The following is a 16234-nucleotide window of genomic DNA, read 5'->3' as shown; positions in this document are numbered from 1 at the left end:
GGTCATTGGATGTTTCCTTTTTTTTAGAGGACAGAGTCTGTTCATGCAGGTCTACTGGCACTACTCACTTGTCATTTAATTTCACTCTCCAAGTCACTTGACTTTGGCTTTTTCACAGTATTTGTACATTCAAATCAAGAGTTCCACAGGCATTTGACATCGATCTTGAAAATATTTCCCTCAGCATCATCTCGTATCATGTCTTTAATTCCATGTTTATTTACTGTATTCAGTGAACTTATTTATTACAGTAGATTTCCTTGAATGCAGTTTTATTTTATTTGGAAACATTTCTGTATGTAAATCTAGAATGAAATGAAAATTATCTAGTTACTAATTGAATTTTTCTCAGTTGAAAAAAAAAATATTTACAGTATATGCAGTTATCTATATCAGCTATCAGCAAACCTGCTCTCTGAGTATCAGCAACAGCCACTGAAATACCACTGGTGCTAACAAAAAAGAAAAACCACTGGCAGGCGTTCGACTGATTTTCTTTTTTACAAAGTTGGGTCCCAGAATTTTAGATCAAAGGCAACAATGATGCGCACCTGTAGCAATACGGTAACAGTCTTTTGTCTTTGCAGATGTACGTCATTTACAGCTGACGTTCTGATCACTGATGCAGAAATGCACTGCGCGGTAGATGTGAACACTGATGTATATGGGCATGATAGCGGGCGATAGAAGCCTCGGCGTTTGGGTCTCTGAAGAAGATGATGAAGTTAAAAAGACAGACGGTGTTGGGCAGACGGGCTGTGGTGGCTGTTTGGATGAAAGACAGACGAGTCGACTGCAAGGTTTCACACCAGCAGTCCTTTGGTTTTTTCCACCAAAGGAAAAAACAAAAACAAACATTGTAGCGTGGAAAGTGCTGAAGAGTTGTGACAGTCTGTGTGAGGGCGGCAGGGAGGCGGCAGGGAGGCGGCGGCAGGGAGGCGGCGCTGGTCCGACGGTGGCGGTGGGTCACTATTTGCCCCTGCCGGCCCCCTTGCTGCCCCCTCGGCCTGCGCCTGCGCCTTTGCCTTTGCCTTTGCCCTTTGCCTTGCCTGAGTCCTCCTTCACTTCCTTCTTGGACTCCTTGGTGGCTTTGCTCTTCTTCTGCTGTTTAGGTGAGAAACACACAAGGTTGACACAGAAAAGAGGATGGACGCAGAGCTCCGGTCGGTTGGCACGTGCAGGTGGTCCTACCTTGATCATCGCATCTTTCTGGAGTCCCTCCTCCTCCTCCTCAGACTCCTGCACCACGGTCTCTCCATCCTCCCCGGCCAGCTCCGACTCTCCTCCGCCGCCGCCACGCCGGCCCTTCTTCACCACTTGCAGGGAGTACGGCGTGAGGTGAACCTCTTTGTTGTAGGTCCGAGTAAACGCGGCCTTCACCTGCAACAGCAAAAAATATAATGCACAAAGAGAGACGCGTTCACTCATTTTCTTTGCTGTTCTTTTAACGTTGATGATTTTCTTTTCTTAGAAGAAAATTATATATATCTTGCTCATACATTTGATGTCTTCAGTTTCTATCTGCAGTGTAGAAAGTTGTAAAGAAGAAAAAAAAAAAAAAGATGCATGAGAAGGTGTGTCCTAATTTTTGACTGGTCGTGTATATACATATATTTAAAAAAAAAATCTGCGGCCCACTTTTGGGTTGTGAGCCACCAGTTGAGAAACGCTAGTTGAAGTAGAATGCAGAAGATGGTTTGGTGTGCAGCGTGCAACAGGTCCCAGCAACCTGGCGGGAGACGTGGGAGCGACTGGCCCACTGACCTTGGAGTCCAGTTTGGAGTAGGGGTCGGGCTGACTCCCCCACACGCTGATCTCCATCATGCTGTCCACGTCCTCCTTCACCAGCTTGTAGTCGTCCAGCAGCTGCACGGCCTCGCCGGCGCCCTCCGTGCCTCGTCTCTGCAGCGGGCTCAGCAGCGCCTGCCGCAGGTAGTGCAGGTAGTCCAGGTTGACCGCTTGCCTGCTGCTCAGCGTCCTGCCACAAACAAGGAAATTCAGTGCGATTCTGTCCGGAGAATAATAACAAAAAAAAAACACACGCGCGAGTGGCGGCGACGTCGTGCACTCACTTCAAGCTCATGTGCGAGGTCAGCTCCTGCACCACGCGCGAGTGTTTCCCCGTGGACGAGTGCTTGCCCAGCCAGCTGGGGAACGTGGGGAAGTGACTCATGTAGCCTCTCATGAGCTCCCCGGGGAGAACGCTGGCGTAGATGGCCTACGCACGCACACACACACACACACACACACACACACACACACACACACACACACACACACACACACACACACACACACACACACACACACACACACACACACACACACACACACACACACACACAGAGACACAGTCATAACTCAGCATGGCATGACAGGGTGTGGAGGAATGCAAAACCTCAACATGCCTGAAAACTGAAAAATTGACATAATGTTAATTTTTGGGTTTTTTTGGGGTGGGGGTTAAAAAATATTTTAAGTAGCTCGAAACTCACTGAAATTAACGTTCTGTGATAGTTTAGCATGAGACGGAGTGGTAGAATGCAAAATCGGAAAGAGAAAAATCAACATACTATGTCGGTTGTAGATTTTTTTCAGGGGAAAAAAATAAACAAATAAATAAAACAAACTTGTGGTAATCTCGGAGGCGGCAGGAACATTCTAACAACTGAGCGCCTGCGAGTTCTCCCAGTGTTGCCATTACCTGTGTGGGCAGCAGGGACCAGTTCTGCCTGGAGCGGATCTGTCTGTCCACCAGGTCTCCGTCAGAGATGGAGTCGGCCGTCTTGCTGAGCAGCACCAGGTGAGCCTTCATGTTGCCACTGTCGGGGAGGAGAGAGGACACCACACTGGTCATTAACTCAGCATCGCCTGCATTCTGGAGCAACCAGGTGACTGGCAACACCAACAGCCAAAGACCAGGCACGGGAAAACTACGGCTCGGGGGTCCATATACGGCCCGTTGAGCTTTTTCATCCGGTCCGCAGAACTTGAAACTATATTGCTAAGTTTAGTTTCCCTGTGTTCTGACGTTTCCTGCCACTGCAGTGATGATGATGATATCCTGAAGAATAAGACAACTCTAAATTACTTTTTTAAGCAGTAACTGTTAGTACTTTGAAAAAAGCAGCATTTAATTGGTTTAATTTGAAGTGTTTTTCACCTATGAGGTGGGTCACCAAAACACTCCCTCCATCATTCACGAACCCATTGTGGCCCCACCAGTCCAACAGTTTGCCCACCCCTGGTCGAGACTCTCTCACCCGGCAGCCTTGGGTCGGACTTGCACGTAGTTCTCCTGGACAAAGAGGGGCGCTAGCGAGTAGTCGTGGAAGAAGAGGTCGGACTTGTCCATCAGGCTCATGTGTGCCGTCTCGTCCCCGGCCGCAAACACCTTCCTGCACACGTCGAAGGGCCCCAGCTTGGTGTCCTTGCGGGCTCTGGCCGCATCCGACTTGCACTGGTCGTACGACATGACCTTGTCCCGGGCCGACCACATGCTCAGGTTGTGGATCACCTGCAGAGGCAACAGTTAGCAAGCGCAGCGTGGAATGACTAGGCGGCGGCGGCGGCTATCTTTTCTTATCTTATCTTATCTTATCTTATCCTATCTTATCTTATCTTATCTCTTTACCTGTCGCACGTCCTGGTTGGAGGCCAGGATGATCTCATTGAGAGCCGGGGGAGGGATCTTGATTCCCTCCTTGAAGGCGATGGACATCATGGCTCCCTGACCAAAGACAGAGAAATTAAACAGCACTTAATGCATGAAGGTTCATTTCTTTATACTGCTAGGGCTGAGACATTTTGGAGAAAAATGAAATCCTGATTTTCTTTTCTCTGAAAACTCTATTTCGATCTTTTTGGTTAAACTACAATTTGGGATCATGTCTTTTGCTATGTGAAAAGCCACCGTATCCATAATCCTTTTCCACTTGCCGTCTGTCTTGATATGCGAGACACCATGTGAAAATTAAAGCGCTAACATTACCTGCTTCGGAGCTAGCAGCTTCCGGGGGGGGGGGGGGGGGGAGACTACGGTAACCTAGCGGCGCAAGTCAATAGTGTGAATGAAAGAAAAGACATTCAATTTATAAGCTGCATCCAAACTGCTGACTCTGTTGACTGGTGGTGCATGGGTGAGACGCATCTTCCCTCAAGGCTTCAATACGTGTCAGTGCTCAGGGGTGCTGGTGTGCGTGTGTGCGTGTGTGCGTGTGTGCGTGTGTGCGTGTGTGCGTGTGTGTGTGCGCGAGCACCTTGATCTGCTCCAGCCGCGGCCTCTGGAAGCGCAGGTCGAAGCAGTGGTTGGACAGCGACCTGATCTTCATGTGGTTGCGGTCGTTGCACATGCAGATGATGGGGATCTTAGAATTCTTGATGAGGCCGATCATCTCCTGCGGGACGCACCGGTGCGGTTCAACAACAAAAAAACAAACGTGTGTGTGTGTGTGTGTGTGTTTTGAGACTGCATGGATGGGACTAACCTGGATTCCTCCGCGGTCCTCGTTGCCAGCCATGCCGTCGATCTCGTCCATGATCAGGACGTGTTTGCTGCTCACGGTCTGAGATGTACCTACAGAGACGACGGCAACGTCAAGATGAAATGTTGCAGCTTAAAAGTCCTTCGTGGCTCTGGAGTACCCTGGAGTCGGTGTCAGTGTGGATTTTATTCTTCTACATTGTGAGAGTTTGGCAAACTAAGGGGCATTTTTTTGCTTCAGAAAAATTATTTTAATCAGAGGTGATTGTTAAATAGTGAGACTTCTTCTGAGTTACAGTGCTGTGTGGTAACTATTGAATACTAGTATAAGTAAAAACACAGCACTGTAACTCAGAAGAACACTTTCTACATCAAAACATAAGTAGGTACTGAGTTGTGTATGCTTTGCTCATCAGAACCTTAAAGACATTCATACTGACTCATCAACACAGAAACACAAGCAATGGTGTGGGGCAGATCAAACTTTCCCTTAGGTTTCTACAACATCATAATGATGAATTACAATGATTCTAGGGAACAATAGAAATAACTATTGAGTTTCACCTTTGTAGAAGTTCTCGATGCTGGTGTTGTTCAGTGACTCTGCCACAACTTCCTTCAGGCTGTTCTTGCTGCGGGTGCAGCTGGCGTTCATTTCCACGTAACTGAAGCCCAGCTCCTGTGGTGCGCAGACGCAGACGCACGCACACACACACACACACACACACACCCCCCATTAAACCCAATGACACAACCCACAAGGTTGTGGTGAAACATCAACCTCCAGTTTGACCCACTGACCTCGCAGACCAGGGCCGCTGTGGTGGTCTTGCCGACACCCGGGGGTCCGGACAGCAGAGCGGCTTTGTATCCTGAGCCGTCGTCTTTCCCTCCTCCAAACTTACCGAACCTTGCAGCTGCACAGTGGGGGAGGATAAGGGAGGGGGAGGGCGGTGCACACAGTTACAACGAGACACATCAGCGGGAAACGCAGTGAGCGAGAGCTGCTCCTCCGTCTCCTCTGCTACCTGCCGGCTTGGAGGCCTCTCCGCTGTGGTGCCTGTGCCAATTCTGCAGCCAGCGCAGCAGCTTGCTGGCGCAGCTCTGGTCCCCCTGCTGACCAATCACGGCCTTCAGGGAGCACGGCCGGTACTTGTCCACCCACAGCAGACTGGCGTCCTCTGTGGAGGAGGACGGCAGGCCCAACTCCCTCCGAGCCGTGTGGGCCGAGCCCCGGCCGGGGGGGGTGCCGCCGTCCCTGGTCCTGACGGTGTGGCCCAGGGCCTTGCTGGTCCTGGACGGGCTGGGGGTGTGGGGGGACATGGAGTTGCCCTTAGAGGGGGAGATCTTCTGGACCGGGGGGGTTCTCTTAGAGCTCCTGCTGGGAGGCGTCTTGGTCTTTGAGGCTTTGTTCTAAAGGGGAGGGGCAGCGGGGGGTTAAATACATGCAACACTGGAAAATATTTTGCATGCTTTTTCTCTGAAGTTCCTACCAGAGTTCTGTTCAGCTCTGCGCTCTGAAAATCTATAACAGAGCGTCTGCAGACCACTGAGTTTTGGTTTGACCTCTGCGACATTTTTATGGACCGATTTAATTTTTCTGGGCGCCGCAGGAAAGCATGTTTTAAAATTCTGGATTGAATGTAGTAGCGACGCACCGATACCACTTCATTACACAATGAGTAGAGTGCGCGTACTTGCATTTCAGTACACATAGACAGTACTCCATAAGTCCTTTACGTATTATAGAATTACTTTCATTTTTTTCCACAGATGTTCAGTTATTTGAACAACATCTCAGCCTGTTTTTCTAGAACTTGGGCAACTGTCACAAGTTTCACTGCAGTACAAACACAAATTTAACAAAATGGTCCTATACATACATATACAACTGGTATTGGCACGTATTTTAGGAGTAGAGTACTCAATCCCGGTATCGGTACCAATACCTGTTACCGGTCTCAGTATCTGTGCATTCCAAGGATTTAAATTTTAACATTATTTTACTGGATTTGAGGTGCATGTAAAAAGTGGTGAGTGGTTTATGAGCATGTTTAGAGTTCAATGTCGAGATTCTGATGAGAAATGCAGTGATCGCATTAGGGTCTGTGGCCTCCAGTCATTGACTTACAGCCTAATGACAGTCCAACAACAGCATCTAATTTCGAGGAAGGGGGGAGAAAAATGAAACCATGAAAGACAACCTCGGCCTCTGCAGCGATCTCGTACTTGGACTTCTTTCCTGGTTTGGTTCTGATCAGCTCCAACAGACCGTCCTCATCCAGGATCGTGGTGCCCAAACTCTCGGCCTGAGTGTGAAATCAGATTAGCAAACATTTACACCGACAATGATGACAAGCAGTAGAGTGATGAAGTAGAAGTCAGGTCATTTCCTGAGGGCTACATGTACTGTGTGAGTCCCAACAAAATGATTGCACTTAGATTGTCTTCCTGCAAGTTCACTTTTTTCTTCATCTGCACATTTCAAGGGTTGCACTTGGAATGGAGATGAAGACACACCCAATACAACAGCATGGAATTCAGTCCAACCTCATGTTTTAACGATTGTCACTGCGACATTTATGAACTGCAACTGATGCCAAGGATCAAAGTTTCTTTTGTTCCTATTGAATCAATGAAAGCTGAGCCAGAAGAGAGACTGACCTTCTCCAGTTTGGACACCCCGCTGTCTCTGCCCTGCACCAGATACGTGGTCTTCTTGCTGATGTTGCCCATCACTTTGCCTCCGTAGCGCTCGATGAGGGACTTGACGTCGTCCCTCTCCATCGACTCCAGGACCCCCGTCACCACAAACATGCAGCCCTCCAGGCAGTTCTCTGCACCCTGGAAACACACACAGGCCGCCCGGGCTCTGGGTCAGCGCTGGAGGTCAAGGACCTGCAGGTGCAGGTCGGCTCAGCAACGCATCGTCTGTGTCACCTGCGGGATCTCCTTGGAGCCTAGGGCTCGAGGTCCTTCTCTGTTCAGGTAGTTCCTGAATGCGGATGCGTTGGCTTTCCTCTTTTCTGGGTCGTCGGGACTCGTGCTTGTGCTCTGGATGCGTTGAAATCAGAAAAAAATTATTGTTTTCAAGGTTAAGTGTGTAATATTTGAGAGATATTTAGGAAGAAACAGCAACATCAAGTGGTTAAATTTTACATTGCAACGTTCTGTCACTTAGGTCTTCTTTGGGACTTCGTACCCTCCTCCTCCCAAGCTTGCTAGTGAACTACGGTGGCCTGAGAGCACAAACCTGGATACCTCGTCCACCTTCTTCTTTGTTGGTTTATTTGAGGATGAGAGCATTCACACTAAACACAACTACTAGGCTGTCAGGCAGCTGGATTGTCCACACCAGGCTTCCTTAGAAATATGGTGTTGCAAGGTGGCAGCCAGACTCTTGCTATATGTATACTCTTATACATATAAGAACCGTTCTCGGTTCTTTGGTCGGACAACCAAATTACTTTCATTGTACTGTGAGTATAGACTTTAATTTATGCATTTATATACAGGTTGTATGTCAATATACAAATCCTAACTGAAGCCAATTTTTAAACACTGCTCACCCATTTCCTCCTGTATTTTGTTGTGTGTTTTAATGACCTCAGTGGGCTTCTGTATTGCTCACCTGTTGTTTCCTGGGTGAAACGTTCACTGCTCGAGGTGTGGTTCCAGTCTTGGGTGTAAACTTTCTTTCTATGGCCGGTGAGGTGATTGGCTCCTTTTTAGGAGAGATTTTTCTTTTTGTGGGTGATGCCGCTTTGCTCTTTAGCTCTTCCTCCCTCCTCTTCATCAAGGCCAGTTTGGAGCTGGTTTTGCCAGGGGCGGGGCTCCTCCTAGGGGACGGACTTATCACGTCCTCTGTGATGCTGCTCCTGCGACTGGTCTTGGCGGGGCTGCTCGTGCTGGCGGCAGCAGCCGAGTCTGAGGAGTTCTTTTTGGAGGACGTGGCCGGGGATGACTTCTCATCGCTGCTTTTGCGAGCCTAAAACAAAAAATATATAAACAAAGAAAGTTACAAAAAAATAATGACAAAGTTAAATATTTGTATAGACTCTTTCATTTTAGTGACCTTCTTTGCTTGAGGCTCGTCATCAAGCATAGACAATGTTCTGGCAAACTCTTCATCCTCATGGACCTGCTTTTCCAACTAAAGGAAGAAGAACATGAGAATAAGGAGGAGGTCAATTCAATAATTTCAGGTTAATTAATCTTTTTGGTTTCGATATATTTGGTATGCTATTGCGCTTGATTGGCAAGAGCAGAAATGATGACTGCTGGAACTGTTAACGACGACCTACCTGCATGTCTTCGTCCATCTGCAGCGCTCGAGCAATTTGCTCGTCACTCAGCACGTCGTCTGAATCCTGAGTTGGCTGAGGAAAATAATTTACAAAATCAGCGTGCTGTGAAAACAAAGGTTTCTATCATTGTGAAAGTGGGTAAACAGTGAGTATGAGTCCACTTATTGTGATGAATCCACAGTTTGACTAATGAAAGGTGCAGACAATGCTCAGATTGTGAGAGAGTTGAGATGCTCATCAGCACTCACAGCCTTCCGCTTGACGCTGGCTACGAGCTTCTTGTCCGAGCGCTGAATGGCGGTGCTGCCAAAGTAGTCGACGACTGAAGTGGGGTTCTTTTTGGGCTCGGCTGATTTCGGAGTTACGGGAGACTTCAGTGCAGCTTTACCCTGAGTGGTTGAGGGTTTGATCGGAGACTTTGCCTGGGCTTTGGCTCCTGGGCGAGCGCTCTCTGCGGCTGCCTTGGTGGGTTTGGACAAACCATTCTGCTTGGAGCTGGAAGCCTTCTTTAGCGACAGGAAGTTGTCACTGTCTGAGTCTACAATCAGAGGAAAGCACAGTTCATCATGACATAAGTCACTTTCAACATTAAGCGAACCCACCCCCCAAACATTCTCAAAGAAAATTATAATTCATTGCCTACATAGGTGATGCTTGAACGTATGTTACATGATAATAACTCTGCAGTAAACCACCAGAGTTTACGATGACTTTCTACTGCGGGAAACCTAGAATTTCATGTGGGAAGTTCATGGAAGGCCAAGCTTTGATTGTATTGCTGGTTGTTAAAAAACAACAACTGGTGAAGCATTGAAATCCACTGCTACATTCATTATGAGGGAAAAAAATACAAGGTCTTTTTGAATTCTTACCTCTGATGTTTTATTCTTAAAAACACTGCAAAATGTTAAGTGCGTCATACAAACTGCACCTACAGTAAATGTAGACTCTTTTTTACAAATTGACATTAATCTTTATGTAACAGAATGTTCCTTTTGTCCATGGCACTTCCTGTGTTTGAAATAGATTTTATGTTAAGGTTTATCACAACATTACTATTTACTAGAGTGACAATAATCCAGCGTGTAATCACCTGTTTCAGAGACATACTGCACAGGATCTTTTTTCGGAGCGGGCGCTGTCTTGCTTCCCTGCTTCTCTTTGGGTGATTTCGTCGATTTCTTAACAGGCACCTCATCGTCTGAATCTGAACAGAGAAAAAAAAAGTATTGAGGGATGGAGCAGTTTATGCTTTCAAGATGTTATGCACACGATGGTAAACATTTAAAATACATTGTTTAGTCCTGAACATACTTGAATAATTTGGTATTCTAAATAAAATAAATGACATTTTTATTGTGACATCGAGGAAATGGGTTTGTGATTACATGATCACTGAGGTTAAAGAAATTGAGTCTTGCAGGATTTTCATGTGTGGATCTGTGTCAAGAACGGTTTGAAAAAACTGACACAAACCTGAGAATCATTTAATAACTATGTTGTGTGTTCTAGAAGCAGGAACATTCTAAATACACACACACACACACACACACACACACACACACACACACACACACACACACACACACACACACACTTTTTTGAATTTGGATAACACACAGTGCATTCAAACATAAAGCACAATATGACCTGCAAAACACTGGAAAAGAAAATTCCCACCTGATTCTATAACTGCGTGCTTCTTTCGCTTTTTCACCCCATCCTTGCTTTTCTCATTTGATTTGGGCTGTTTCACCTGAAACCAGTCAACCACAATAACATCTGATAAACATCGGTAAATTGAATAAAAGAGACAAATAGTGAGAGCCGGTGATGAGTCTCTTGCCTTGGCACTTTTCTTCTTCACTTCCTCGTCTGAAGGGAGGGATTTCTTCCTCTCCCCTGTTTTGATGGCTGAGTTCGAGGCGGCGGGCTTGGCTAAGGTCGGCTGAAAGAACCGCCTGATGTCCTGTGTGGGTAACAGGCAAACAATAAATTCCAGGGAATTACACTTAAATGCTCGATGACGGACTACTGGAGTTTTGCATGACGGTTTAACGTTAACATTAGTTACTGGGGAAATGGCATCATTTAAACTAGAACAATAAAAAAAGAAACATGTCACCTATGTTGCAATAATTGATCCCCGCTAAGTGTTGATGATGCCTGACTGGATAAACACACTTTTCCATGAACTTTAATCACTAGACTGTCAAGTTTCTCCTCAATAGCTTCAGCTAACACTGCGCACTTAACACGGGCTTAATTTGTACCGCGCAGATTCAATTAGGATTCAACAAGATGATCTTAGTCTCGAGTCAACCTCTTCGCTTCGCTGTGCTCCCTGCGTCCACTTCACGCTATTAAATATTTGACATTTTGCACACGTACCATTATTCGAGGTTTCCCGTGGTTAAATGTGTGGTTAGTTGTCCAAAAACGCAGCCAGTGCTTCTTGTGCTTGGCGCGAGCGCGAAGCGGAGTTGTCGCCGGAAGATGACGTCGAGGCGTGTGGCGTGCGCGAGAGAATTTTACAACATCGCGCGGATTTTCACTGGAAAATAAACCAAGACGGCAATCGACAATAAAATACACTAACTAAAGGAAAATTAAGACTAGTAATGAAAGCACTGACTGGAGAGATAATTAAACAAATTATTACGAAAAGCGTAAGCGGTTAAATGCCGTAGTAAATTAAGTAATTAAGTAAATTACTTACTTAAATCCCGTCGAGCACCTTTAATTTCACATACCTTTCATACACCTTTAGATATATAGCATTTTGCCAATCTGACACAAAATAGCAAAGACATATAGAGGTGAGGGTCTGACAAGAACCACAAAAATTAAATAAATACATGTTTAATGTGTCTTAAAAAATGTTTAGAAAATGACAGATTATCAGATATTACTGTATGATATATGAAAATCATTAATGGTGATCCAGTATATTTATAGTGGTGGAACTTGTCTGGACATGGCCACAGTAACATATTAGTGAACACTGCGAGTGCTGCGAGGGGGGTGGGGGGTGGTGGTGGACCGTGAGTAAAGCAAGCAACCAAAAAATCTCTCAAATTTGGCAGTGTGCTGCTGTTAATGCTGGTTATGAATAGATCTCAGGTTGTGCTACCTGCAATATCTCTATATTGAGATCTCCTGGTGATTTTTGACTTAGTAGGCTTAGACTCTGGGCCTAAAAGGAAATCCTGTCCCCTCAACCCTATACAATCATAACTAAGGAATAAAATATTTTATTGCATGGGTGAGGATATAACCCTTTGAATTTAGATTTGTTCTATAAAGGCACGTTACACGTCAGTTCATCCAATTTGGTTAAATTTGAGTTATGCAATTCATTCCAGTAGTGACACAGAAAATGGATATAGGTAAATCAAGAACCCAAAAGATCGATTAATTGGAAAAGTTGGTAATTTTATTGGTCATCGCAGGACATGGACATTTATTCAACTTCTTGATCCACCACAGTGGTCTTCTCGCAGACATAGATACCATCCAAGAACTTCCTGATGTCCTTCTTCCTGACCGTGGTGGCCTGCTGGATTAAGGCCGCTGAAAAACAAAAATAAACCAAATGTAAGGAGAGGTTCTGGTAACACCAAGTCATTTGTCGCCCAAATGTAGGTATCCAGATTGTTTTTGACAGAAAAATTAAGTTTACTTTGATGAGGGATGACTGCATAGAAACTTTTTAAATCTCTTATTATGTCCTGATTTAACAGGACAATGGTGCAAAAGGGCACACATATTTAATATAACCCATTAAACTATGAGAATTAAAGTTATCAGAAAAATAAATGTTGAATTTATTCAAATGGATTATTTTAATACAACAACCTTATGTCTGACAATTAAAATGAGTTTTGTTGCAGAAAGTTTAAATCTGTAAATACCAAGTCAATTATCACACAAATTAAGAAAAAGAGGGCATCTTTGGGGAAAAAGAACTTCTTACACAGCTATGACACACAAGAAACATTCATAAAAGACATAAAAGAGCAAGGCTTCGTCAGCGTGGTCTAACCTCGAAGAGCTTAGGATGTTAGGCTTTACTGTTCTGGTTCAACTACAGTTCCCTTCTCAGAAACGTAGATACCGTCCAAGAATTTTCTGATATCCTTATTTTTGACTGTGGTTGCCTGTTGGATCAGAGCAGCTGGAAAAGGGGAGGAGGGAGAACACATCACAGTCAGTACTAGTTACTAATCACAAAGGAGGCAGGAACAAAAGGAGGGAACAGTGGCAAGGTTCACATCACAAGGTAGGGGCTTGTTTTTAACTGTTCTTACAATTGTTAAGAAGAATGAGGCGAGGTTCCACTACAGTAGGAAGGGGGGTTTACTTCCTATCCAACAGTGGTCAGGGAGGTGCAGATAAAGGAATGCAAGCTATGGTACGATTACAAATCTTTTTTGTCTTACTTCATATAAGAGATACAACGCTGATCATCGTTTATAAAATGACCCTGGATTGGCAGGTACAGCTTCACAATAATATCACAGCACTGTGTATGATCATGAATGCTTAAGATGTAATGCTAACTCGGGGGAATATAAAGTTTAGAGGGATGGATGAGACTACACAAGCAAAAAGGATATAAACCCCATATGAACAACAACACAGCAGACAGCTATCACTACTGGGTCGGGTCTATTGGGGAGGTACCAGCCCTCTTCCAACAACACTGACTCAGGATTTTTTTTCACCTCATGTTTGAAGTGAGTATTTCTCTGGATTCACTAAGCCAAATCTTTTAAATTCAAAAGTTTGCATCTTTTTAGATTGAGGTAGAAGAAGAGTTGAAAAAACACATGTAAATAATGAACATACCTGAGTTGGAGACCAATTCAATGTCGTTGCCCTCCAGAATCAGCTCATCTTTCTGGCCAGCTGACAGAGCACAGTTCACACCTAGAACAGAGACAAATCATTTTAAGGGTTTGTTGCATGGTTACGGTTGCACGGTTGTTTTAATAGCTTTAATTCTGTTTATTGCATTGAATTGTCCATAAAGATGGGTGGAAAAAAAACACAGCTGGGATTTAGTCTCAAATGCATTTTGTTATCATTTCAATTAAAAATATTCAGAAAAATTACAAAATCCTTGCTGCAAATTTATCCCCAACTTACCATATTCAAGCTATGAACATTTTGAAACGTTGAAGAAAAGCAGATATGTTTTCATACTTTATAAAGTCAATTGTTCCCTCAGTTAACCATTTCTGACAAAGCAGACAAAGCAATTAAGTGTTGATTTAGTTTCAGCATCTTGTCTCACCAGCTCTCATTCGGACGCGGCGAATGTACTTCTCTCCCAGGAAGTTCCTGATTTCCACCATGGCGCCGGTCTCCTGGATGACAACGTTGATGGGGAAATGGGCGTATACGGAACGCATTTTGTAGCGGAATCCCTGCAGTCAAAGACAGAGGCAATGAGCAAAAGCAGCAAAAGCAGGGAAATTGTTCTTTCAACAATGACCTGCTGTATGGCTGCACGGTCACACAAAAGAATCCCGCCTGGGAAAATACAATAATCTCCCCATCAATGCTCGAGCAAGGGCAGGTAGAGGGCTAACTGCAAACTGAAAGCACGAGTGAAACGGTGAAATTCTCTCACCAACGTCACTCCCTTGATCATGTTCTGGACATGGCTGCAGATGGTGCGGACTGTGGCCAGCTCCTTCCTGTTGCCCCACCACTTGTCCACACGGAGCTAAGGGAGACATCACAGAAGCTCACATTATTAAATAGAACACAAACTGACACATATCCATTTTTCCTGAACTCAATGGCACTATTATATAGCGCCATACTATTATATAAAAAAAAATCTTGCTCCTCTGCACAATTTGACTTTCTTTGCACGTCTGCTTTGGTTGTTTGCTGTACATATATTGGTTTCAATGCTTTTCTAACAACTGTATAGTTTATTTTTTGGACTGTTTTTTTTTTTTTTTTTTTTTTTTAGTGCTGCAACAGTGTAGTTTCCCAGTTTGCACATCTATCCATCTATCCAAGTCATCTACACTTAATATAAAGATGATGAACACAAGGATAAAGCCCAGCACACTGGTTTCACTTGACAAAGATTTTGTAGCCATTTACACACCCTGCATGAAAATTTCAGAACACTGCTTTTACAAAGTTAAAATTGTTGTTTGGGAAACTTTTTGTTTAAAACTCCCTCCAAATGTAAGATTTTCAGAAATTCAATTTCACATTTTGAAAGTGTCCAGAGACACAAAGTATTGAGAACTAACTCAACATTCACTATCAGTCCACACACTGCATCGTAGATGTTGAAGGATTAATCCGTTTCAAACATTACAATAACACACAACTTACAAGTGTAAGCAGATTTTACTGAGCGACTCTAACACCTTGTACCTTTTTCTGCTTCTTGCCCAGAAGGCTGAGCTCCAAGTTGATGTGGCTGAACTCCCTCACGAGTTTTCCACGGGGCCCCTTGACAGTCACTGTCCGCCCTTTCAACTTCACCTCGACTGTTGCGAACACACAGAAAAACACATTTTAAATAAGATGGCATAATTGCATAGTCCCATTCTAGCAAAATGAGTTAAATTCAGATTTAATGAGCTGCAATAAATTCCCCACTTACCATTGTCGGGAACGTCGACAGTCTGACTGCTGAGAATGGTCTTCATTCTATGGAGGGGAAACGGTACAAGACTGTAAATTATCTCCGTCACTTTTAGGCATAGTCTACGTCGGTTGTGGTATCCCACACACGGTTATACCAATATTATTTAACAATAAGTCTACGAGCGTCAGTCACAACAACTGAGCTCTGTTTACTTGAGCATAAGCGTTCAGTAAAACTCCACTATGACAACTAGCATTAGCACAGCTGCTTATAGAACGCTACGTCGAGATCACGCACACGAGTTGCCAGAGAGCGGTTCAAAAATTAATCAACCATAACCCATACACAACAGTTATTCACAAACAGCTCAGGAAAATGCATTGCTGGTATGTGACGATAATACCAACTGCGGCCTCTGTACAGAGAGCCGAAATGTCGGCCCTGAGACACATCCACAGTACGCTGGTGAAACAACTAACGTTTTCTATAACAAATTTGATCAACTGAAACAAAATACAACGCCTGCGGTGAAAACTTATATTGTGTGCATCTGACAGTCAAATGCCGAGTCGATAACATGTTTAAATTAAAAAGATGGACTTAGATAGGGTGCACGGTCCAACATTAGCTATCCTCACCTCGCCGGTAGCAGAGGAAAGGAGGAAGGTAGGACGTCACGACGCAGTTGTAGCGCACGTACGTGCCTACGCCAGACATTAAGAATCGATCGAGTGATGGTTAACATTCGTCACGTACTTAAATTGTTTTTTGCTTTTGTTTTTGTGTTTTTGTGTTGTTGTTGTTGTTTTTTTTGTTTGT

The 16234-nt window shown here is 44.5% G+C and overlaps 2 protein-coding genes across 4 annotated transcripts; both read right to left on the bottom strand.

Moving 5' to 3' along the window:
• Positions 1-352: 352 nt before the first annotated feature.
• Positions 353-11320, bottom strand: rfc1 (replication factor C (activator 1) 1). 3 transcript variants are annotated; one of them, XM_076030477.1, is made up of 23 exons: positions 11182-11320; positions 10637-10759; positions 10471-10546; positions 9884-9997; positions 9039-9328; positions 8788-8862; positions 8559-8636; positions 8115-8471; positions 7424-7537; positions 7148-7327; positions 6685-6792; positions 5512-5896; positions 5285-5400; positions 5048-5162; positions 4488-4576; positions 4260-4397; positions 3635-3730; positions 3264-3517; positions 2705-2822; positions 2073-2218; positions 1765-1978; positions 1192-1380; positions 353-1104 (listed from the first exon to the last, which is right to left on the bottom strand). In XM_076030477.1, the coding sequence occupies exons 1-23, from the start codon at positions 11182-11184 to the stop codon at positions 970-972; spliced, it is 3513 nt and encodes a 1170-aa protein (XP_075886592.1). In that variant the 5' UTR covers positions 11185-11320; the 3' UTR covers positions 353-969. The 3 variants fall into 3 exon arrangements, with proteins under 3 accessions (XP_075886592.1, XP_075886614.1, XP_075886604.1); XM_076030499.1 differs by having other exon boundaries at positions 353-1101; XM_076030489.1 differs by having other exon boundaries at positions 6688-6792.
• Positions 11321-12204: 884 nt separating this feature from the next.
• rpl9 (ribosomal protein L9) lies at positions 12205-15586 on the bottom strand. Its single transcript, XM_076030584.1, has 7 exons — positions 15431-15586; positions 15199-15314; positions 14429-14524; positions 14090-14222; positions 13642-13722; positions 12836-12967; positions 12205-12363 (listed from the first exon to the last, which is right to left on the bottom strand). Exons 1-6 carry the CDS (start codon positions 15474-15476, stop codon positions 12861-12863), a joined length of 579 nt encoding a protein of 192 aa, XP_075886699.1. The 5' UTR covers positions 15477-15586; the 3' UTR covers positions 12205-12363; positions 12836-12860.
• Positions 15587-16234: the final 648 nt, after the last annotated feature.

The sequence above is a fragment of the Nelusetta ayraudi genome, unplaced genomic scaffold (assembly GCF_046127955.1).
Source record: "Nelusetta ayraudi isolate G7.1 ecotype Tasmania unplaced genomic scaffold, CSIRO-AGI_Nayr_v1 ptg000004l, whole genome shotgun sequence".
NCBI lineage: Eukaryota > Metazoa > Chordata > Actinopteri > Tetraodontiformes > Monacanthidae > Nelusetta > Nelusetta ayraudi.
Note: the sequence above shows the minus strand (reverse complement) of the source record. Positions and strands in the feature narration are given on the sequence as shown.

Coding starts and splice junctions, on each gene's coding strand:
- rpl9 (XM_076030584.1), bottom strand. CDS start 15,476: ATGAAGACCATTCTCAGCAGTCAGACTGTCGACGTTCCCGACAATG. Junction 14,223..14,428: donor TGATCAAGGGAGTGACGTTG/GTGAGAGAATTT, acceptor CTTTGACTGCAG/GGATTCCGCTACAAAATGCG. Junction 13,723..14,089: donor CCGCGTCCGAATGAGAGCTG/GTGAGACAAGAT, acceptor TCTCTGTTCTAG/GTGTGAACTGTGCTCTGTCA.
- rfc1 (XM_076030477.1), bottom strand. Junction 9,998..10,470: donor GCACGCAGTTATAGAATCAG/GTGGGAATTTTC, acceptor TTCTCTGTTCAG/ATTCAGACGATGAGGTGCCT. Junction 9,329..9,883: donor GCAGTATGTCTCTGAAACAG/GTGATTACACGC, acceptor CTCTGATTGTAG/ACTCAGACAGTGACAACTTC.